Genomic DNA, 24,502 nt, shown 5'->3' on the forward strand with positions numbered 1-24,502 from the left:
TCTGATAAAAGTAGGTAAGTAATGACAATGGAAAAAATGTTCACCCAAAACTCAAACCTGAAAGAATTTTGTCCACTATACTTTTTAAGATGGGCATATACTGTGCGATTTCTTTCAATCGTTGCACGCAGCTACTGCCCACACTCTACGACTAACTGCAGGGTTTCGCAAGTTCACAGCTAACGATTTATGTCCGGCCCGATGCTCCAATGCGATATACCTGCTCACACTGTACGCCTAAAAACCTCGTCGGACTCAGCTCCACAGTGAGATGGCGCCACTCTAACTCGTCTATCCGGAAACTAAACGAGTAGAAGAGGAATATGAAGCTCATTAGAGTGAAACGCTGCCTTGGCAATTTGAGCAATTTTGTGCTGAAAACCTGAGAAGAAAAGGCGAGGACATAATTGAACAAAGACATGGCAACTATGGTCTGTCAATTTTACAGAAAAAACTCCATTTCACTCGAACCCCTGCCATGCTTCTGTGTTTACATCTGAGAGGAAGAATAAAAAAAACGATCCTTCTTTGCACATGCACCCTGAGCGATGCATGACGACGGTCGGCAGAAAATCAAGCAACCTCACGATTCCTGATGGGGAGGTGGTCGTGAGAGGCTGATCAATGTAATCCCTGTACACTTCAAGACACACAATCAGGCTGAAAGTTGGCCCAATCTAAAGATTCTCCCACGACTGGAAAATCTCCCCAAACTCGCACAGTATACGCCCGGCTTTATCTAGAAAGCATGGATGTTTGAATATATTTGTCTATTTGTTAGCAAAGGCTGTAGGAAAGTATAGTCTGTCTTTATTTAGAAAATATGAATGAGGTTGTGGTGCCTATCTACTTTCAGCCACCCCTCAGTGTACACTGGTTGTTGCCTGGCCACCCTTATAAAACTTTTCTGGCTACGCCTCTGGAAGGGGGCGTCTCCAATGTGCAGGACAGTGGACCCTGTGTGTCAGGATCAGGCTCCACGCATAAAAGCAAAACTGTAGATTTTTATTTTATTTTCATTACATTTTGCAATTAATTCAAACTCTGCAAAGCTACACGTGTTGGCCTCAGAGCACAAAATCTCAGCCAAATCTGTTAGAGCAGCAGCTGCTCTCTGGGCTCACAGGATCAGTTCTAAATGAAAATGCTTGTATATTTACCCTGGATACGTTGAGGTCGGTCATCAGCTGCTCAAAGGCCCGGGTCTCCTCAGCTTGCTTCTGGTTGTGCAGCGCGATCTTCTCGCTGAACTTCCTGGGGTTGGAGCCACCTGTGCCCGCGGAGCCGGACATTGTGCGGGCCGCAGTTTTTCAAACTTTACCGAGGGGAAACAAAAGTGGAGGACGGTTCCGGAGAGATGGAGTGGGAGCTTTATGATCTTCCAAGACCTATCTGAGAACGCCCCTGCAGATCCATTAGAGTCCCAATAAACCCTCCGCACATGAGCGCCAGAACCAGGTTGCCGCAAACTGATTTAGTTCGGCTCTCCGGGCTAATGCGGCTAAGCTAACGTTAAGCTGTCATAAAAGTTGTCAATCGATGACTTACAACAGAATAGATTAAAACTCCCTTTCTAGTTGATTGAAAATCACGCTGTAGTTTCGAGAACAGACAGGAAACACCGACGGCAACTTATCTGCGTATGTAACTTCATTTTAGCGCTTTTCCACAAACTAATTGTCTGAACGTTAAGATGATGTTAGCATGTTATTGCTAACATATGAACGAACAGCGGCAGCTAACCTGTTAGCTAAGCTGCTGGTCGGACCATCTCTTTAATTGTTTACAATTTATCCCTTTGTCGTATCCTGTGTGCTAAAAGGAAACTGGAGTTAATAACGCCGTCAGCTAAATGTTGAGACAAACAGCAAAGCGTAAACAATGTTTCAACAAGTGTCCGTTGGTCCCGCATTCATTGAATTTCTACTTTATCCCCCCCAAATGAGAGCAACCAGCCCCCAACTGAGCGAAACAGTCCACGCTGATAGTTGGATAGATATATCTGAGGTCTCCGGAGAAGAGGCGAGTACCGAGTTAATCCACGGACAGCGCGGAGATCTGAGACAAACTCCAGTCCGACGACTCCATGAAGATAAAGCAGCTCTGAGGGACAGGCTCGTTTTTTTGTTTTTTTCCTCCCCACTACCAGAATTTAGTTCTTTATAATTTCAGAAAAGTCCGCAGATTTCCTTTAGCTAAAGAGTCCAGGAATGACGGAGCCAGGAACGGCGGTGAGATCCACAGGCTTGTTATTCCCAATACTACTGCTGCTGCTGCTGCCTGCGAGAAAAACATTACCTTGTTAAACATAGTCAGTACTGCCGGTGGCCACGCGAGGGAGACAAAGTTACCCAGCCGATAGTATCTTGGATTATTAACCATTTCACGGTTGGATCACAAGATTGTTTTTTTGTTTTTTTCCTGTTTTCAGCCTGATCTTTAGGCATGGAAATAAAATATTTTTAATCCGTGAAATGGCAGAAAAAAGAAAAAGCTTTATCTTAATTTTATCACTTTATACTCTTTCCAGTTCCTGTCCTGTTAAACCCTTGTTGAGTTATTTGCTCTTATCTCTTCAAAAATAAAAATAGATAAAGCATTAACATAGAGATACACAAAAGGAAATTAGGGCAGATTTTATATTAAGTTAATTAAATGTTATTCAAATATCAACGCCTACACTTTGTTTTTTAATCAACAAAATACTGATTTGTTTACACTTTTAAATACTATTACTTAAGTTAAAAAGAAACACATCCTTTATGAAGTGCTTCATAGTACCTTGTTCCATTTATGACAGGAAAGCTTGGACTTGTAACTCTCACCTGTGAGATCTTTGATTTTAGCTGATTAAGACACACCAAGGCTTTGCGTTCGGTCAAAAATCAGGGGTCTGACCAGGATTTTTTTTTTTTTTTTTTTATCCAGATTGATTAAATGTTACATGTTGAGTTATTGGATTGCTGAGTCCATTTCTGCACTGGATTTAATGGGATTTTTTTAAGCACCTTTGGGTACAACAAATAATGTCTTGGTGGATTTTATGGAGAGCTAGAAAGGTAATGATCTGGCATAGCATCCCCAAGCCATGAAACGTCCACATCCATGTCTAACAGCAGGCAGAGGTTCTTGTCCTCTAAAGCTCTGTTTGGACACCAGAACATGTCCTCCATCAACATTTCAGTTGTAGACTCATCTGTTAAAAGAACATTATCCCATTAAGCTTGATATGAGTCTCCAGTCTCTCTGATATACTTCAGTCTAACCTTCTTGTATTTCTTAAAGGTTAAACATTTCCCCTGTGCACACCTCCACTGAAATCTGAATTTAAGTTCCTTTTTTTGTGCTGTAGAAATGCGCTCACACTTAAGAAAAACAGCAGACTTTTATAGGTCCTCTGATGACATATTAGGTGTTTTGTAAACTTTATTTAGCCTCTGATAGTCTCCTTTTAAGGCAAAATTGCTTAACAGCTGCAGTTGAGTATTGTTAGAGTTGTTGTAAATGTACCTCCAATTGTAGATTATTTTCTTTTCATTGACATGATTGATTTCAAAATGTTTGGGAACCTGATTAAAGGGTTTACCAATCTAATTCCCTCCCTCAGCTTTCCAGATCTCTCTGCTATCTCACACTTCAGCAGCAATGAAATGTCTGAGGTTGAAACAAGGAAAACCTTCTCATTCTCATTTTAAGCAAGGGTGTGCCAAATGTATTTATTGACAGTAATGCAACAATCTGTCGCCACAAGCAAGAACCAGAGGAAGAGGGCTCTGTCTGCTGGCAAAGCCTCAGCTCCACAGCCATTATATTCTATTCTGAAGCACATTTATATCAATGCTAATGGTGTCACCAATTTTTTTAAATTGATACTGGATCCACTACCCCACCTGCAAAGCATAAAAAAAAAAAAAAGCTGTTCAATCATTGACATTGTCAAAATAATCTAGCTTTTGTAAGAAAACATAATTACAGTCCAATTCTAAAAAAAAGCTTGCGGATGTTTGGGATTTTTTTTTTTTTATAAATTGACAGTGACGGTATAGGTGTCAAAAAGCACAGCATCCACACTGCAGGCAGCTATTTAAAAGACAAAAGTTTATGTTAGTTCTTAAATGAAGGTACTGTACATGTATTCCATTTTAGGGTACGTTTAAGCCAGGAAACATCAAAGACATTAAAGCCCCCCGTGTCCCATATGACTTAAATACCCCACCTGGTGTAGAATGTGAAACATAACTTCTTGTTGAACTGCAGCAAGCACAAACAACCACATTGCACTGCAGGAGCTTTATTCTAAAACAGGTAGAGTACACATCAGACTATGCATCAGGACATAATCCCACACTGTTCAGATCCACGTCATCCTCTGGTAACTTTATACAGGCTGAAAACTGAACAACCACATAATGAAGTCAGCATAGTCAGGCCAAAGGAATCTGAATGCTTGGAAAAACTTTGTGGAGTACTGCGCCATCTGCTGGAACCCCACCCACCCCTTAATTAATGTAATACTGCACATCCTTAAGCTCATGCAGGACATCCGTCTCAGGCTTTGCAAACATAAGCTATCGTTCATTAGAAACTGACAACATATAAAATATAAATAAAGACAAATTTGATGCATTTTGAAGATGTTTGAAAAGAAATTAAAGTTCCGTTCAAGATACAACAGAGTCTTTGCAAAATCAGCAGACATGTCCTCATTGCAGCAATCATAGACCCATTTTGATTGTAGAAGATAAATGGGCTAAAGTGGATAAATATTCAAATATATATATATATATATATATATATATATATATATATATATATATATATATATATATTATATATACTACGAGCCCTATGACTAAGAGGTCAGATTAGTGCCAATATAGGCTGGATTAAAGGAGCATATGTTAATTTGTCATGTCCATAGTCCATTCCCCCCCCCAAAAAAGGGAACAATCAAACAGAACAGCAAAAAAAAAAAAAATATTGAAAGTTTAGATAATGGGTGAAAGTCTTATATATATATAAAAAAATCAAATGCAAAAGAATAATTTCCTCAAAAGTTTAAATTGCACAGCAAAGTAAACAGTCCAATTTACCCCCTCAAAAAAGAAAAATCTGTTTTTATTGTAAATCTCTCTTAGGAGCAACAGAGGCATGAGATCAGAACAGGTAAACGCCTGGACTTTAACATGCTGCTAAGTACTTTACTACTGATGCTTAGATCTCTATATATCATATGGTAATCCGAAAGCTGACAAGGAAACAAAGTGTCTTTACATAGAAGGATCTTTAAAATAATCCCCATGCACAAAATTTTCAGAATAATACAAGCAAAAAAAAAAAAACATACAAATCTCACTTGCTGCAGCTATCCAATGAGATGCATGGAACAAAAATGGACATAAGAGCAGATGTGGAGATAAACCTGATATAAAAAATAATGCACAGGAATTTGCATAGGCAGAAATGAGAGGTGAAGTAGAGAAGGGGCTTTAAAGCAGCCCTTGGGTTCGGTTGTTTCGTTTCAGTGTCTGTAGCTCTTTGCTCTTCTCATTTTTTTTTTTCATTTTCCATAAAATTTCTTGTTGAGCAAGAAGATGAGCAGGTTGACGTTTACGGTGGCCTTGTCGAAGAGCTTCATCACCGCCACGCCTTCATACTGCAGCTGGAGGAGGTCCTGGGAGACATGACGAGTGAGAGAGAGATGAGCAAAAGATTAAGCTTACTGATAAAATTTTCTTTTTTTTCCCCATACAAAGTTTGAAAGTTTTCTTCAACAAAGACATCGAATGTTTACAAAATGCCTAATTGGTACAAAATACCAATTAGACAACCGGATTCTCACAGCTCCACCTACATGGATGATATTTACCTGATATTCTATCGGTAACGTCTCCAAGTGCACGCCCATGAACTTGGCCTTCACGTCAAACACACCAACAGTCTCCGAAGGAGAGATCTCAAAAATAGCATTCTTGTACCTGTACCAGGAAAACAGATTCAGTCAGAACTCAGAGCTGATTTGCAGCAGTAGAAAAGACGCAGTCATGTTTGCTCATCCATTAAAACTGCAAGTGTTAAAGAGGAGGAATCGTGTTGGAGTTGAAGACTCACTGGTTGGGCTGCAGGTCATCTATAGAGATCAGCACTCCCTTCTCATGGAGCCGAGCTGCTGTGTATTTCTGTGAAACCTGCTTACTCTTCTTGGCCTTGTTGTCGCCTGGTTTCTTTGACAACCTAAAAGCAAAAAGACAAAAAAAAAAAAAAAAGTCCATAAAGGTTTTTCTTTGTTTGCTTTGTTTTAAAGGTAGATTCTCCGTCTATATGTTTTTAATATAGATTTAGTTTTGGAATTTTGAAACTCCTCTGTCAGGTTGATAGTTTGTTGCACTGAAACAGTAAAGAAAGAGCAGAACTTCTTCTTAATTTAGCCACTAAAGTAAATTTTTTTCAAGCTTAAAAACCAAAATCTCACAAAACATGTTGATTGTAGGAGGAATATATAGGCACATTTGTTAATTTCACCGTTGTAAGCTGCTCCTTCACTATTGAAAAGCTGTATGCATGGAAATTTCCTTTTGTATACACTTTGTTTATACAACATGACAAAGTTTGTCTAAGTCACATAGCGGATGACCAGCAGGAGGTCAATATGAGCTTATGCATAATTCAAAATTAGATTAATTCTGTCACAAATATTTCTCTGAAAAAATTAAGGAACAAGACTGAAAATGAAAGAAAACTAAAAAGAAACAAATTCCCCAAAAGTCAAAGACTTTCAAAGAAATATAAATGCATTTTAAAAAGCTTCAAGGAAAACACATTTTCAAGAGATACTATCTTTCTGACTGGGATGGACTGGCGACCTGTCCAGGGTGTACCCAGCCTCTCGCCCATTGATTGCTGGAGATACGCACCAGCACCCCTCGCGACCCCAATTGGGACAAGCGTGTCAGATAATGGATGGATGGATGGAATATCTTTCTGAAGTGGTTTAAATTTTTTGCACGTTTTTTACATTAAACTACCTCCCTGTAATATAAAGCAATGCAAGAAAAGCAGATCAGCTCCATTTTATCCTTTCCCCTAAAAAAGGTAATTAAATGGCGAATAAACAGAAAAATAAAAATAAATAACCTTACTAGCTAGGGAAAATAAACACATAGTTTGATAGAACAACATGGATTCCATATTTGTGCATCAAATAAATAAATAAAGCTTTCTAAAAGCAGGATATAAATCCGTAAGCAGTAGAAGACATAGACTGGGACTGGTTTGCTTTCTAAACAATGGCCGAGTTTCTTTCTAAAAATGAAAAAGTTATGATTTTAATCGACTCCTCTCTCCTACTCCTATCTAAAACCTGCCAGTGTAACACTGACCAATCATAAATCCTGCATATAACCTTAAATGAATCAAGTCCACTCACTTGCCCTTGCTGGCCAGGTTGTCCATGCACGTCTTGATGTACTGATTGTAAGAATCTATCTGCATGTTGAAAAAGGTGGTTTTTGAATTCAGGGCCGAGTTGGTTTGCTGAAGCTTCACCAGCTCGGCTTTCCTGCGCTGCCGATACCGTCTCTGATTCCTGATATCCTGTGGGGGACATACAGATGCATACATTGAATCAATGAGGAGGTTGTTATTTCAAATGCAGACCTCTTTAGAACAAGTGTCTATGTTTTATTTTTTTTTCTAAACCTTGGCAATGTCGTTAATGAGGTCCTGGTAGCGGTTCTCTGGGTGGACCTTTCCAAGTTCTGCCAGTCTCTGCAGGTTGCTCTTTATTTTGTCCTTCTTCCCCTGCAGGGTTAGGCTGTCATCAACCACCGGCTTCACCTGCTTCATCTTCTCTGGGGTTTTTGCATCCCTGATCGCCCTCCTTTGCATGGCACGCTGGTACTCTGCTTCCTGAAAACACAAACCATAACAATCAGGCCCCAAAATACTAAATAGAAAATAGACAATTCCTTTATTGACTCACAAATATGGAAATTCTGGTTTCTAAAGGAAAAATGTTAAGCTTGGTATTTCTTTATAGGTTTTCTTTGTTTATGATGGGCTGAGAAAAAAAGAAGAAAAATGTTGTTGTTTTTTCAGGCGTTCAACTAATTGTAATACGGTAGTTACATTACAAATTTAGGCCTACACCCAATGTAATATTTGAATTATTGTCTGTTTGCAAGTTGCACCTTGGTTAAACCACCATCAACCAGACACTTGCTGGTTCATGGCTGCTGACCAGCCATGAACCAACAACCCTGTCAAGGAGAGTTAGCAGACCTCATTCATCATTCATAAACTAAATGGTTTTCTGGAATGGAGTCGACTTTTAGCTCATATGGAAGGCCTTTCCAGAAGCTTATTGTTAGTTTTTCAAAGTTTCAGTTGTGTGGTTGTTGATCCACGGCTAAAACAAAAAAATCCTCAGGTTTAATTACTCTATCAATGGTGAAAAAAAAAGTTACATTCCTACTTGTACAGAAACAGCCCACCTACATGACTCCCCCGCCATCATGTACAGTTGGTACAGCGTTCTGAGGCCTGAAAACCTGACATCAGCCACTAGTCACCAAGGCAAACATCCCAATCTTTGTCTTTTCGTCTGGGAATTACTTTGACAACCTACTTCACATTTGTTCCAATCCTGCTTTTGTTTCTTAACCATCCATTTGGCGCCCTCTTCCGTCTAATGCGTTTACAGTATCTGACTTTGAATCAGTATTGGGGCTGTTATCCGTTACTGTGATGTCACTCAGAAAAAGTATCTCTGCTATTTGTCTCCCACATGCCTCCATAGCCACTTGGAGCTGATAGATACAAAAGCGTAGTTTTGATCAAGTAATGATTAGTAAAAATTAAAAAAGAACTTAACACCTACAGATTCTAGTTTTGATAAGAACTGTAGTTTAAAGCAACCACACTGGATGGTTTTAACAGATCGAGCTTATTAAAAAGTTCTTCTTTGGATTAGCCTGCTCTCTAAAATTGCTTTCAGACTTGAGAGCAGCCTGAGTTCTTAAGAAACTAAACAACGAAAGATAACGCATTAGTTTAAAAATAGAAAAACAAGAAGATATTTCATTAAACATAAGATGTTCAACACTTCGGCAACTGATTTGGTGTAAATCTACAGTAGATGGACAGTATAATGAATGTCACTCATGGTACTGTAGAAGAACCAAACGAAAGACTTTCTTTGGGTCAGGAATTTTAATTTTTTTCAAAAAGAGGATGTTGTCAAAGAGATGGGAAGTGCAACTCTATTTGAACTTGATCAGTCACAAAGTCAGCATTTATTTTTAACCATATTGGAAAAACAAGTTCCTGTTTTGTGCCCTAAGGTAACACTATAGTTTTCCAATCTAATCATAGAAAAACTCTGTGGATAAGACTAAAAGCTGGGCACCCTATAATAATGACTCTACTCGCATGTTTCTGACCTGCTCCGGAGAAGCTGTTGAATCCAAGATCTCAGTCAGGGTTTCCCCGGGCTGGAACCGGATGACGTCTACGATGAGCCTCTTGGTGCTAAAAACGACAAACGATAGATCAGAATGGTTCTGAATAGACAACAGATCTACCTGTTGGCACCAGACCTACTTCAGCAGGAGTGTCCTGGCGTCCATCTCGGTGTTGGCTTCACCAGGGACATCAAACTTGTTGGTAAGAGTCAGCGAAACCTCCGTCTTCCCCATCAGCTCTTTGTTGGGATCGTCCGGAGGAAGAGGATTTTCACCTGAGGTGGTGCCAATAGGGGCAGAAAAAGTCAGTTCAGAGTCTATTTTACTAGTCACCATCTCCACCGTAAACCAGTCAGTTTATTTTAGCCTTAATAATAAGTAATTACTTGAAATGTAAATTTTGGAACAAACCAGCTAAAGGCATGAAATGAGATTGAACCCAGAATGCTGGGAATTAAAAATTGGAGAGGATTTGTAAATTAGTCTGACGTGGCTATGCTGAGCTCAATAACTGCATAACGAGCAACTTACTCGATAGGATAAATTCTAAAAACCTTTTAACATCATAAGATATTCTTAAATTTCTAGTACAGAGTCTGTGGGTTGCCTGTTTCAACATGAACGGTTCTAATTGGAAAGAAAAGAAATACTTAAGTTTCTGATGCAAAGAAATTGGGGAGTCAAAGTACCTAAAACAGACTTTGACACACTATTTAGATAAACCTCAAGGTTAATTATTGTGTTTATCTGATGCTGCTGGATTGAAACATCAATTCCCCCAATTCTCTAACCAAAGATAACCCTCTACAATTACCTGCTTAGAGGTACCGGCCACACTGCAGCTTAAAATCAACTAAGATTCAAAGAGGTTAAATTTGATCTAAACTGAAACGGCAATCCTGCTTTCCTCATATTGTTACTGTTATTTTGTGCACTCACCAATGAGAGACTCCACAGTGGGAACCTCGCCCAGGTCCTCCAGCAGCTCATGGATGGGGTCATTGTGCTCTGGAGCAATGGCATCCTGGTGGTCCAACAGCAGCTAATGGAACACAAGACATTGCTGTTTTAATCAAAACGCCTAAGAAGATTTTAAGTATTCAGAATTGCGTGATCTTAACCTACAGTGTGAGTGTTTATGATCTCTCCAATTGAGATATAGATGACTGGTTTGGTGACGGTGACCAGGTCTGAGTACTGGTCCACATTAAATTTATCTTCAAGTGAGTGAACATCGCATGCAGCCAAAAAGAAACGCCTATGATAGAAGGGGGAAAATATCATTAAATAAAATCAGGGCAAAAAAAAGCAAAGGCAACATGTTCAACTGTAAATATTCATTAACATTTCAGACCTGAACTTCTGGTAGGAGGAGGTGAGATATTCATTGATGGGATTGAGGTGAGCGTTGTCTCCCAGGAACATCTTGTTGGACGCAGCATGTTGAAGCATCTTGGCAACAGAACCCAGGTTTCTTCTCTGCTCAGTTGTGAGCTGACCACCAGCAGACACCTCAATAATGTCGAAGGCATCTGGTGCCACAATGGCAGGGTTCATGTAGCGGTAATACAAAAGGTTCCCCACAATCTGGAAAGTGCATAACTAAATGGGTCAGTCCCTTTAAATGATAACGCTCAATGAAAGCAAAATAGTCACACACTTTAGTGTTAAAATCATTTGATCATGCCGATGTACACCTCCACCTAAGATAATCGTATTAGAATTTAAGTAGAAAACAACTGTGTTCACATTTTTTTCCTCCATTTTAGAAGCCTTTTAGCACAATTATAAGAAGATGTAGAAATTAGTACGAGATAGAGATCAGCATGAAAAGAAAGCTTAAAAGGGTGGCATGGCTCACCTTAATATCAGCAGAGATTAGAGGGGCAGCAGAAAATCGGCAAAGAGAGACTGGAGCTGGTTGGAAAGGTGGAAGGAAAAGGGTAACACCGAGAGAAAGAAAAGGAAAAAGATGTATAACAAACAAGAACTGGAAGGACACGGGCATGGAAACGGTTTTATGAGTGGAACCAGTGAGGAAAAATGATGGGCTGGAGCAAACGGGCCAATTAAACACACTTCACATAAAATAACCTAAAAGTTCATATTCACACTTGAATACTGTGATTAATGCCAGCATTAGCATTATAACACACAGTTTATTATTACCATATAATGATTCACAGTTTGTCATTGTAATACATGTGAAACATTAGCAAGCCAGCATCCATAGTTGATAATTGTGATTAATGCAAACATTGGCATACAGGCTTCAACGGTTGACTACAGATCTATTAGTATACCATCATCCATAGTTTGTTTTGACTAATGGAAACATTAGAATGAAAAATCCACATTTAATTACAACTGACGTTAAGATTCTCACATCCGTTGCTAATTATGGTGATAAATGCCCACATTAGCATGCAGGCATCAGAATACACACCCTTATAATTATTCAATGTTAATAATGCACACATTACTTCCAAAAAAGTTAAAACAATACAATGGACTTGTTTCCAAGCTTGAATTAGTATACTAATGTCCAGAGTTTATTATCATGATTGACTTCACGGGGCCTGCAACTATTTATTGTCATCTTGGTTGGTGCTAAAATTTGCCTTTCACTGTCAGAGGTGGGTAGCAACTAGTTATATCTACTCTGTCACATTTACTTAAGTAACTCACTTTTCAATGTACTGTACTCACTATGGGTAACTTTACGTCCCTCACACCTAAAAATAACCATGATTTTAACCTAAAATGCAGCACACACAGGTATAGTTTTAGTTTCACTCAAATTAGTGTTTTTTTTTTATACAGAACCTTTGTGTTTTGATTTTACATTTATCTGCTAACCTATGTATGGTATGGAGGTTAAGGCAATATACAGTATAAAGGATATGTTGTTTCTGTAGTTTGTTTACCCAACTCTCTCATTCAGATTCAAATGTTATGACGATTTTGAATAGTGTTTTTTTTTTACTTTTACTTACATAGACATTTGTAGAACGAGTGCTGCTTTTTTACATTTTCTTGGTTCTCTGTATAGAGTGAAGTATTGGTATTTACTTTCCCATGCCATATAATACAATGTTCTTTAGGCTGCACTGTTGCTCCAACATGCAGCATAGCTTTTATCAAAGACTGATGTTCTAAAAACAACTATGGATCCAACCCCACTTACACGGTCTTCTAAACTATAGCTATATATAATCTGTAAACCTTTTATCTGCTGTTATCTGTCATTATTTATCCTGTATTATAACCCCACTAAAATATATATCTATATATCTATCTATATATCTATATCTATCTATCTATCTATCTATCTATCTATATATATATATATATATATATATATATATATATATATAGATAGATATATATATATATTTAAATCATTTACTTTATAGCCTCTTACAATTACTCTTTGTTTATTTATACTATTTACAGTCCATACATACATAGTCTCTGTACACATGTGAATAAATATTAATATCCAGTATAGCACTTCTGGATAGATACAAACTACATTTCATTGCTTTGTAGTTGTGAAAATGTTAAAACAATAAAGTTGAATTCTATTCTCCTCTAATCTATTAAGTTGTCCCTGAGCCTCACCATATCAGCTGCTTCCATTAGAGAGAATGCTCTAATTTTTTCCCTTACTGAACAAAAATGGTGTTGTGCTCATGTTAGCAACTGAATTATGACCTACTGAATATTACAATTTAAGCATTTCTGGTTTTGCACACATTATATGTACAGTTATAAAGTAATACTTTCTAATGTGATACTTAAATATAAAGGTAAGGGGAAAAGACTATACTGCATTAGTCCTCTTTATAGTCAACACTAGTAAGTCGGTCTGATTATTAGCTGCTGTTGTTGGTCATGCAGCATAAATGCGTGTTGTTGGCAGGCACTGACCTTTAGCAGAGTAAAATAATCTATTTATTTTAGATGCAAACCTTGAGCAGTTCATCCTCTGTAGAATCTGGGAACTTCTCATGTAGAGTGTCCTTTAGCACCTTGGAGATGAATCGCATTCCATATCTGAGACACAAAAGTCAGATAAAAACACATTTCAATCGGGAAAGTCTGGTCATGTTGGGAAATAAATAAAGAAATCAACACATATTTATTCATTATGTTAGAAATGAGGAACGTACGGAATCTTGTCCACCGAGACGATTATCGCAGACAGGAATCTGTCAGTGATGGTCTTCATGTTTTTAATGGAGGCTTCCAGTCTTGTCCTCACCTCTTCGTGAGACATGGCCTGTTCTGGAGTGACGTCATACGGAAGCTTACTGTCAACAAGAGAACGAAGAAGGAGCTGTATCACAAAGGCTGAATCTCAATTACCGATACACCGACCCGTTCAGCCTTAAACCCAATGTTTCCAAAAGGTTACAATGAGGTTTGTTGATATATTTTTGTATAATACCTTTGTGAAACATTACTGTTTATGCTAGCAGTCAGACTAGTGATTACCTCAAGTATATTTGAGGTTTACTTTTTAAAAGTTAGCTTTAGGATATCAATACAGTATTCTTCATTTAATTGAAGAATTTGTTGAGTGTATCACTTCTCAGGGCCTAATTCAAACATTTCCAGAACAGCACATTAAAACCCAAAGTTATTCAAACATCTGAGAGATTTAATCTTAAAGTAATCTTGTATTTTAACTCTTATTAAAGTGAGTCAGACAGATTCTCAACTGCAAAAAATTAGGGTGATTGCAAAGAGGTCTCCCAAATTCAAAGACCATCTAGATGTCAAATAAAGGCACCTCTGCAGTTATAAGAATAGTTGAAAATTGAAAAGAGTAAATTGATTGATGGGCCACATCTAATTAAAAAGAACAATAGTTATTTTTGTATATTATCTTTTCGTGTCACCTTGTTGTTAACTGAAAATGTAAAGTTTTATATTGTTTTAACTTAAATCTACAGTGAAGTAATCATTGTGGGCTAAAGGTAAGTTCAATTAAACCATTGATGTAAGAATAAAGTACCAAAACAAATATTTGATAATTGATCAGTGAAAGAATGCCAGATGTAATGCAGCTTCAGATCTGGACCACAGCTCATTAAGCATCTTCATTTTCACATAAGAAGAACAGACCACAATTTAAATAAAAGAGATCAATCATACAGGATCATTTTTATGTATTGCTCTGCTTTGCTGAAGCGATGCATAGAGATAATAAAAGTTAGATTTGACTGTCTTCAGCATAGAGGGGAACCAGGACAAAGATTAGGTTTAGTTTTTTCCTATTGCTCCATTATTAGATGAACTGACGTGCTAGAGAAAGAGGGTTAAACTACACAAAACAAAGAAATTGAGAGAGTTTATCCTTTTTTGTCCTGCAAATAGGGCAAATGCTACATTCTGTAATGTTAGTTCAGTTTCTTTTGGGGGACTGGTGCCCATCCCTGAATTTAGCAGAAACAAGGTACACCTTTGGAAACACTTTACACACACCTACTACATTAACTGTCGATACAGTGATCCTCAATGAGCTGTAGGAGAATAGAAACAAACATACCAACTCTGAAATACTTCACATGTCAAATGAATCACTTATTTGCAATAGTCTGACCAGATATGGATTGAATTAAGAGACCGTAGACTCTGAGCAAAGCCTTTGTGCAGTTAAGACCTAAAATTAGAGATGCACCGACCCATTTTTTTTCCAACTGAAACGGATACAGGCTGATGTACTTTTACTTTATATTATTTCAGGAAGATCAACTTATTTCGAATTTTCAAACCCGGGTCAATCAGCTTACAATCGGCATTTGGTTCCCTGGTCCCTTTCTTGGGTTTTTCGAATAGTGGGAAAGGGAATATTATTAACAAATAAGCAGGAAAAAAAAAGAAATTACAGTTCCATGTAAAACGCACTGGATTTGATATCTTATATCAGATATGAAATCATCAATATCCAATCCAGGTATCGAATCAGTGCATGTCTACCTGAAATCAGAACTTCAGCTGTCTTTAATAATTATCGACCTTCTTTTCAATGCTAATGTATCCTGCAACAAAAACTTCAACTATATTCCTGATTCGGTGAATAACGCTTATTTTTTTTAGTCACCTTTTTGGTCATTGACTGTATTATAATTACATGTGTCAAATACAGTTTTTTTTTCCACATTGCAGCTCGTTGTGATGTAAAGTAGCAACCCCACCATCTGTGCTCACCTGGCCTCTCCAGTCTGTGTCTCCATCTGGTTCACCCAGCTCTTGTAGATGTCCACTGGGTCCGTCTTGATGTTTAGCGTTTTATCATCCATGATCTCCTTCACCACAGGTGCTAGAATCTGCCTCAGCGCATTCTGTCCTCGTGCGCCTCTGTGGAAGCTCACCACCATCTTTATTACCGTTGGGTTTCCTGTGACAATCTCCTTCATCTGGTCCACTTTTGACCTAAAAGCAGATTCACAGGTCAGGCTTTTTTTACCATATGCTTTAATCAGATAATGAATGATACATGGTACACAATTAATACATTGATTTATGTGTTTTCAGGTATGTTTGTCTAGAAATTGCTACAAAAAACAGCTACTTGCATAAACTTCTTCTGATTGGCTAATACTGTTAGTTTCCTTCTCCATCACTGGCTGACAAATGCAAGGGGGGTTTCTTAAACTCCATGTCCATCTGAATCTTTCAATATAATTCTACCTTTCCACAGCATCACCAGGCTTTCCAGTAAGACTGGAGACTACATTATTTAAACAGAGAGACTTAAGCTTAGTCTCTGAGAACCAATTGAACCATAAAACTTTCACATCAGATGCATTTTCAAATAAGGAACATCAACTGGGTTACAATGGTTCTCATTAAGGTGTGTGAAGCTGTCCATAAAGACGGACATTAATGTAAAGCCAAAGCAGTTTACTAGTCCAGGAAAATCGACATGGCTTGATGATGAGAAGAGCCTGAGGAGACTCGTTTTAAGGATCAATTATTATTCTTCATATTAAAGCCAGGAAATTTCATATTAGGATCTTGTTTCTTACTTGATCTCCTCCTGCAGAGCAGTTTTGAAGAGCTTTAGCAGCAGGTACTCCTCTCTCTGGTTTGAGGCATAGTTATACAAGGTGAAGATGACAGAGTCCATAAATTTCGTGGATTTATTTTGTGGCATCTGGAAGATCAACTTGGCCAGATATGTCGGGTTGGTCTAAAAGGAATGGGACATTGACAGACTTACTATCAGGCAGAGAAATCTGTAGAAATTCAATAAAAAACAAATGTTTAAGTGTCCTCACCTGTAAGAGGTAAAAGAGATGCTGGTAGGCCTCAAGCTTGACTCTCTTCTCTTTGCTGAGAGCCTTCAGGCCTCCCCTCTGCTTGTTCATCATCATCATATCTGACAGCTGGGTCTTATTCTTCTTGGTCAGCTTCTTGCTGTGCGACACTACCTCCTGCAGGGTAATTTTATTCTTCACCAGCAGCCCAATCTTGATATCCATCAAGTTGAGGTCATTCTCCAGCTGCTGATTGGAGCGGATGTTGGTGACCACTTCCTCACGCAGCCGCATCAGCTCCAGTTCCTCCTGAAAGTCCTGGTCACTGTGGTCTAGCAGGTGGACAAACTTCCTTACCACCGCCATTGGGGGATTTTCAGCATTGACTGGGGAAGGTTCACAACAATGTCAGATGATCCCTTAAGTTAAAGACGAATTATTTGTTTGGCCATCCAACTTACTGAGAGTTTTGTAGTCATCCCTCGCCTTGTTGGCCCTGATGAAAGCCTGAATCTTCACCACATCGTCGATCTGCAGAACAAAACATTAATCACTGGGTTGATCAAGAGATCTTAATCTAGAGCGAGTCAGAAGTCAGAAGAAATGGCACCACATAAAACACCCTGAGAAAGTAATCATATGCTCTCTCTTATTTTGTAATGTATAAATGTTATAGACTAATAAACAAAATGTCATGTCACAAAAACAAAGGTAATATTGGATAAATTATTGCCCATTTTCCAAAAGTCGGTGAGAAAATCTTTCCCCCCAGACATAATTAGCTAGACTAAAGTCTGGGGGAAATTTGGGTCATTTATTTAAAGAATAAGATCCCAGACACAAGTGGCTGAAATGAGCTTCCTCGGTAAGATTGCAGAGGATTCCTTTAGAGATATGGCGATAAGCTTGGCCATGTGGGAGGGGCTTGGAGCAGAGCTGCAACTGTTTACTAATGTTCGCCAACAAAATCCTAAGGGCCTTTTACAGAAACAGAATCCTGGGTTAAAAAACTCACATGATCTTGGAAGTACTTGAGACGATCTTTATACTTCTTACGAGCCTGATGCATTCGAACCACGGACTGAATCTGAAAAAGAAAGAAAACTATCAGTTTTCATTGCTTTATTTCTATAATCACTCTACAGATTGCAGCAACTTCTTTCTAATGTTACCTTAACGGCCTCTTTTGTGTGATCTTTCAGGTACTGCTTGCGGTCCTGGAACGCTTTCCTCTGTTTGTACCCTTTCCAGTGAGCCTGAGATGAAAAGATTCTGATATCAGATTAACTAATCTTTAATGTTAATGTTTATTTAGTCCCAGATCTCTCACCTGGATGCATGTCACAGCAGGGTCCTGAGATTTCAGGAAGTTCATCCGCTCCTTGAGTCCATTTCTCACCAGGTAACCGCGACATCGAGCCTGAAGCTTTGTGATTAAAGTCTCATTGGCAAGCCAGAGCTGCTCCCGGTTATAGGCTGTGGTCACCCCAGAAACAACCCCCTGATAAGAGATAGCAAATGGTTAAATAAGGCTTCAAGCTTTAGGCGAGGCCCATAAGCAGATCCCTACCTGGATCTCTTCCTTGTTGATGTGAGTGTTGTTTGGTACGAAGCTTTCGGGCTCCACCCAAGTGCCCTCCTTGGTCTGTAAGTTGTAGTAGTAGTTATGTCCTCCCTTCACCCAGTGTTTGACCCAATCACTGCCGTTATCACCTGGACAGAAAAATTATTTTTCTTTTAAGTTATTCATGTAGTGGGGGAGTGTTGCTCTAAGAAGGTTGCAAGTACTCGGTTTGATCCCCACAGCCTGCACTCTGGACCCCTGAGCAAAGACCCTTAATCCCACAGTGCTCCCCAGGCTCCGCACTATGGAAGCCCACTGCTGGCCAAGGTTAAATGCAGAGGTAAAATTCTCCAACGTGAGAAAAAGTTCAACTATTATTATGTAACCCCAATAAACCACAAAGCCTTATTTAAGAAAAAAGGAAAAGCATCAGAAGCTTAAGAAAACAAAGCAGCTGCTAGAGGTCAAAGTGCAGAATTGGAAAATCCCTGGGTTCAAAGGCAGATCGCTAAAAGTAACAAAGGCCTTAAAGACACTTTATGACAAAAAGAAAGATAAACATGTTTGCAAGAGGATAAGGTTGGATTGCTGATGGAAGTTATGTTCATGCAAAAGACTGTATGGAGATATATTTTTGGGTGGTTCACCAGAGTTTAAAGTGCAAAAGGTTCAAGCATATATTGTTTCTGCATGCTCACAGATTTAGATCATTCAGCAGTAGAAGGAGAGCAAACAGGGTGACGCTGCTGAGATGCTGAGATATTATGAAGATAAAAAGTCTTACCGGCAGTTCTTTTTTTTGCCAAATCCGACAGTAGCAGTTTGAGTTTTTTTCACTCCAGGTTTTAGATTTCTTTAAACTATTGAAGTTTCATTATCAAAACTACTTTGCAATATCCCAGCAAAAACCCAGATAAATAGCCCAAAACATCATGATTAGAGCTCAGTAAAAGTTTCATCTTTTTATAAGTACTGATCACACTAAAGTAAACCGAATGATTACATAGAGTAGTCTCTAAATATTTCCTTAATTTAGGGTTAGTCCAACAAGCCCAATGTGAAAATATATCTGCTTTTTTATTTTTTAATATCATTTATGGTTTAGCGGTTTAGCTGAGCTGTTTGGACATAGGAAAACATTGATTTTGGGAAAAAGTCTCAGATTTAAATCTTTCAAAACAAATCACATTTTTACATCGTCACAGTGGCCAAAAAGTTTTTGGTAGAAACATGAAAGTTGGCATATTTGTTCATCAAAGCCTGATGATTCCTACGGTCTAAACATTATTTCTGTATCTGTTATGATTTATTAGACATAGTTCAACACAAACTTTTACACACTTTTTCAAATTTTGCCAATTTTCCTCTTTTTTCACAGAGTGCTGCATATTTTCAAAAACAGTCCTGAAGCTTTTTTCCCCTATCCGTCATGAATTAAACGGTGCAAGAATGACATTGGTACAACTTATAATTCCAGAGTTACAGGCATTTGTTTGACACAACATCATACAGTCGATTAGCCAGAATAGTAATGGGAGACGGTGGCTAAACAACACATCACTGCCTCTTCCTAACCGTTTGATGTACAAATATGAAACATGCAAATATAATCATCAGACCTTTTTGGGCTCACATTGAAAGAACTTTTTCCAATATCATGTATGGTTTGGACATGTAGCTACTTTGTTTGGGGGCATTAAATCGGTTAAATTTCCAACTGAAATCTTTCAAAATGACCCCCTTTTTTGCATTGTTATCATGGCTTCATTCTTTTTTTTAGAAAGATGAAAGTTGGCATATTTGTTCATCAAAGTCTGTATCTGTTAGTGTTTTTATTTATTAACCATAGTTCAACACAAACCTTTTTTCAACCTTTTCTTTCAACCGTTAAAGTGAAATACAGTAAGTTACTGTCTGTTTCTTAGTTACAGCCCAAGGTCTTATTCTCAAATCATTATATCTTGTAAAGACTACTTTAAATTAGCATCTACATGATAATTGTGTAGAATAAAGACATCAACAACAATCCTATTTAGGATTAAAATATTTTTATGTCTCCTCACCTTCGTTCTTCTTCTCCTCTTTAATTTTGGCCAAGTCATCCTGATAGGTTTGTGCACACTCAGAGGTGACACCGTAGAGTCCTGCTCCAGGATTGCGCAGAGCAGCCAGAGTCTGAGCAGGGTCCCCAACGCCAACTGCCTCATTAATGGCCTGGATGGACTGTGAGACTGTAGGTACAAATGCAAACATCAACATTTACAAGTTCCTAACAAGCGCAACGTTGGAAACCACAAGGTAGCATAACTCCAAGTTTCCTTACACTGCAAGGCCTCCTTTGTGTCTTGATTTGCCTTCAAGATGGCATCCTGGATCTCATCCAGCCACAGCACAGCAGAGGGATCCTGAGTCTCCTGGAAAAACACACGCACAAAGATCAGGAACCATAAAATACTAAAAATACATCTTTAACAAATGTACTGTAAGCACAAGCACTGTTAAATAAAAAAATAAAAGAGGTTGACATCAGATTCTACAGGTCTTAGAAGTCTGTCCTTTACTGATGCGGGGATAAACCACACGATGAGACCAAAGTAGAAATGTATGTCGTTGATGCACACATCATGCAAAAAAACCAGCAGCACTAATAGGTTGTGTGGAATGGAGGGCTCCTTTTGTATTCAAAGGACCTGGGCATGGCAATTGATTAACAGACCATGAGCTCCTCTACTACCAACATATTTAAGTCAAATGCAAGAGCACAAGCCTAGGGCTGCAGCTTGACTCAAACCAGATCACCAAAAGGACTGTAAGCAAAAACATCTTTCGAAAAATCACAACAAAATGGTTAAAGTAAAAGGATCTAGATGTCAAAGTCTAGCATCTTACGCTACGGTGGGTTCTTACCTAAACTCATTTGTTTTTATGAATATGAATATTTTCCAAACTTCAGTGAATTACAGTAACACTGGAGAGAAACGAAGATAATAATCCCCCAAAAGTTGTGAAAAGCTGATTTGGTCATAAGACCTGCCAAAAATATCTACTTAGTTACACTCTATTTTTGTACATTTTGGTTTGGTTCATCTAAAACTGGTTTGAAAAATACTAATATGAAAAAATCTATTTATTTTTACACTGTAGTAGTGCCAGTCTGCCACTGGGTGGCGCTCTCTCAGCAGAAAAGCTGCTCCCTAGATATTTCCCAGGCTTGAAACCTCCCCTTCCATATGTCCTACCCCTTCTCCCTACAAGTAACATGAAAGGAGGCATGTCTATGAGAAGTGCGGTAAAAGTGACACTTGATCTACTTGTCTCATTCAATGGGGGGGAAGACAAGGCTGTGTTGGTGGATAACATCAGAGCATGGACAGAAAGTAGTAAACAAACCTGAGTTTAGATTAGTGTGTGTGTGTTTGATTTACTTGTGTGATTGTTGTTTGTAGAAGGCCAACAGCAGGCATGAGGTACTAGACAGGGTGTGGTTCTTAGGCAGGCTGAGGCCTGGATGAAGAAGGAGGGGGAGGACTACTGTGTAACTTTATGACTGCATCATGGAAATAGAGGAAGTGAGAGTTGGGGCGATTAAGCTTTCTAGAGGTAAATTAGTTCAAATGTGTAACTTTCTTTTTTCTGTAATTTTTCTTCCTTCCTTAGAAACCGCCTCTAGAAAATTGCGTGAGATTTCATTTAAAATGTCCAGACCCGGTTAGCGCGATCAAAAAAGTTAACCTCATAAAGGTTTATTGGGGGGAAATACTGGCAAAAGATACCTGCAGATGTTTATATGGAAGGTACAGTAGGATAGGTTTGAAGTATGAAGCAACAGATATATCTAGATATTTGTAGCTAACAGAAGCAGACTTTGTTAAAAAAAAGACTGTCATTGGAACAACAATTGCACACATTTACACATTTCATTCCTTTTAATTTATGTGATTGTTGTATTTTGAATTTCTTGCTTTGAAAATGTTTAAAATTGTACAAACCCATCCACACAAAGAAAAGGCCTCAAACATAAAACTTTCTACATTCTTCCTAGGATGCTACCCAAACTATCAAGTAGCCTCTAGATGCCTTTTACTGGTGTATAATATAATACATGTAAGACTTTGATCATGAGAGGTCCCTATTTTGCAAAAGAATCAGAAGATTTTCATTTGTCACCTTCCAATTAACAACTTTAATAGCTTAGCTTTTACTTATTGCTCTGGCTGTAAATATGGACAGGTTTAGGCTAGAAACCAGTTTCCTGACATCAGAAGATCTGCATTCTTGTATCATGATGATACAATGTTTACTAAAGTATGGTGTCAGTATAAAATAAACCAATACTTGCAAAAATATTTACTGATGCAACTTTAATTTTGTAAAAAAAACATCCTTTAACAGCTTCTTGTGAATAAAAGGATGGATTTTTTCAGTTGGAGGTTCTGCTTTGGAGTTAGAAGCTTAACATGAGAGCAATATTCCCAGTAAATATGAAGGACTATGCAGGTCTTCCTCTATCTGAATACACAAAGTAGTGATTGCTGCAGCAACAAATTAAAGCGATAAAAATCTAAAGAGAGACAACATTGGACTTGTTAGTCAGTGGAGTCTGGGCAGGACTTCCTGCTGTTTATCTAGCCTCAGCTCTCAGCTCTGAGCCAACTTCTGCTTCCCACCTCTCTGCCTACTAACAGCTCTAAGACTGCAGAGTTAATGAGACCAAAGAAAAACACAGGCGCATAAAGTAAACACACTTGCTGTGTTGGGTCCCAGCTTTCCTGACCCCTGATCAGCTACAAATATCAAATTGCAGTCTCGCTGCATCTCAGGGATAAGGCTCATCCTTCTGATGATCCTGCCTCTTTTGCCTGGGAAACACCTCATCTGCCCCGACCGGAAGGTGGAGCTGCTCTAATCACTAACTTTGTCAACTTGGGAACAGTGTGTGTGTGTGTGTGTGTGTATGTGTGGTGGTGGTTGGGGTATGTGTGTGTGCCCATGTAGCGGTCAACTTTCTGTCCTTTTATGGAATGAAACGACTGAGCTCCTGCATGTTATTTCCTGCGCCTGTAAAATCAGTAAGAAAAACAGGTTCCATGTTGTTGCATACCCTTTTTGTGAAGCCATTTATAACGTTTCCAAGAGATCTATGCTGCTTTTCTTCTTTTAAACATGGCACCATGGAAAGTTTTCATAATGCTTAAAAATAATTTGATCATAGCAAAAAAAAAAAAAAAATGCTTTTCTTCAAAGGCCTCAGAGGTTTGTTAGGGAACAATATTAAATTCCCCCTCTTAGCCAATATAGGTGATGGAAAACTAATGCCTTGGCCACATCATCCCACTGAAATACGGTAGTGGGAGCATCATGCTGTGCTGACCAGTTGCTTCACCTCAGGCGGTGAAGGACAACCCTCTTAGTAAAATTGTTAGAGCTGCTAGAAGACTTCAGTCTGGGATAGGTGTCAAGTTCTAGTAGAAAAACAAAAGAAAAATATAGGTTTCAGTCAAAGCATATTTATAAGCAAGAAAGGATCAGTCAAAGTATAGACTGAAATGCAGCCAAAAATCATCAGCATGAGCTAACTGATGTTTACAAGCACTCTCCATCCAAACCCCTGGGGTTGCAGGGGCAACCATTTCTATAAGGTATTCCTTTAGGAGGACTAAATAATTACGGTATGCCTTCACATCTTTGTTACATTCATTTGTTAATTAAACTAATTCATGTTGGTTAGTCACAATCAATCCCCATAAAACACTCATATGTCAGAAATTGTAACAAGGCCAAAAAGGGAAAAAACCCAGAGGATAAGATTACTTAGCAAGGCTGCATGACTCATCCTGTTTACTTATACAATAGAGTCGGCAGAGGCTCCGTTTTAACACAAACTAAAAACAGAATCGGGCAGAGCACATTGAACTCTTCACTAGTTATGGCTTCAGCTCTGCAGTGAAGCTGCAGCAAACACCTGCTTGCTTATCTGCAGCTCGCCCTCTGCTTCTCTCTCTGAGACAGAGAAAAAAGCCCAAATAAGGCTTCTGTGTGTGTGACATCACACGCAAATGTGCCGTGCATACACCCTACACACAGGAACCGCACTCATCGCCTCATGATAACCCAGGCAAATGAGTCACCGAGAGAACAGGAAGAGATGCTCTGGAGACCGAGCCCTCTAGTCTGGTGCATGTCGAGGTTCACAAGCTGAATGTTTC

General features: G+C 38.6%; 2 protein-coding genes across 8 annotated transcripts in view; both read right to left on the bottom strand.

The window, feature by feature from the left end:
* The window catches only part of crtc3 (CREB regulated transcription coactivator 3), a 59,427-nt gene extending 57,099 nt beyond the window's left edge, over window positions 1-2,328 (bottom strand). For 3 of the 7 annotated variants that reach the window (XM_038308472.1, XM_038308471.1, XM_038308468.1), the window contains exon 1: window positions 1,161-2,326. In XM_038308472.1, the coding sequence (XP_038164400.1) occupies window positions 1,161-1,292 (132 nt within the window). In that variant the 5' untranslated portion in view covers window positions 1,293-2,326. Of the gene's footprint in view, window positions 1-1,160 lie in introns of all 7 variants that reach the window. The other 4 variants (XM_038308473.1, XM_038308470.1, XM_038308469.1 and 1 more) reach the window with 3 other exon arrangements.
* A 2,769-nt stretch (window positions 2,329-5,097) lies between these two features.
* The window catches only part of iqgap1 (IQ motif containing GTPase activating protein 1), a 62,319-nt gene continuing 42,914 nt past the window's right edge, over window positions 5,098-24,502 (bottom strand). The window contains exons 16-37 of the mRNA XM_038308484.1: window positions 20,620-20,710; window positions 20,360-20,527; window positions 18,303-18,445; window positions 18,063-18,233; window positions 17,905-17,988; window positions 17,748-17,819; window positions 17,194-17,263; window positions 16,754-17,118; window positions 16,502-16,665; window positions 15,681-15,905; window positions 13,637-13,777; window positions 13,436-13,520; window positions 10,816-11,048; window positions 10,587-10,719; window positions 10,401-10,503; window positions 9,601-9,736; window positions 9,441-9,528; window positions 7,699-7,908; window positions 7,427-7,593; window positions 6,112-6,234; window positions 5,870-5,978; window positions 5,098-5,674 (exon numbers count right to left, since the gene is read on the bottom strand). Coding sequence (XP_038164412.1) covers window positions 5,561-5,674; window positions 5,870-5,978; window positions 6,112-6,234; window positions 7,427-7,593; window positions 7,699-7,908; window positions 9,441-9,528; window positions 9,601-9,736; window positions 10,401-10,503; window positions 10,587-10,719; window positions 10,816-11,048; window positions 13,436-13,520; window positions 13,637-13,777; window positions 15,681-15,905; window positions 16,502-16,665; window positions 16,754-17,118; window positions 17,194-17,263; window positions 17,748-17,819; window positions 17,905-17,988; window positions 18,063-18,233; window positions 18,303-18,445; window positions 20,360-20,527; window positions 20,620-20,710 — 3,195 coding nt within the window. The 3' untranslated portion in view covers window positions 5,098-5,560. The remainder of the gene's footprint in view (window positions 5,675-5,869; window positions 5,979-6,111; window positions 6,235-7,426; window positions 7,594-7,698; window positions 7,909-9,440; window positions 9,529-9,600; window positions 9,737-10,400; window positions 10,504-10,586; window positions 10,720-10,815; window positions 11,049-13,435; window positions 13,521-13,636; window positions 13,778-15,680; window positions 15,906-16,501; window positions 16,666-16,753; window positions 17,119-17,193; window positions 17,264-17,747; window positions 17,820-17,904; window positions 17,989-18,062; window positions 18,234-18,302; window positions 18,446-20,359; window positions 20,528-20,619; window positions 20,711-24,502) is intronic.

This window comes from Cyprinodon tularosa, unplaced genomic scaffold, assembly GCF_016077235.1.
Source record: "Cyprinodon tularosa strain WSP-4 unplaced genomic scaffold, ASM1607723v1 ctg638, whole genome shotgun sequence".
Lineage (NCBI taxonomy): Eukaryota > Metazoa > Chordata > Actinopteri > Cyprinodontiformes > Cyprinodontidae > Cyprinodon > Cyprinodon tularosa.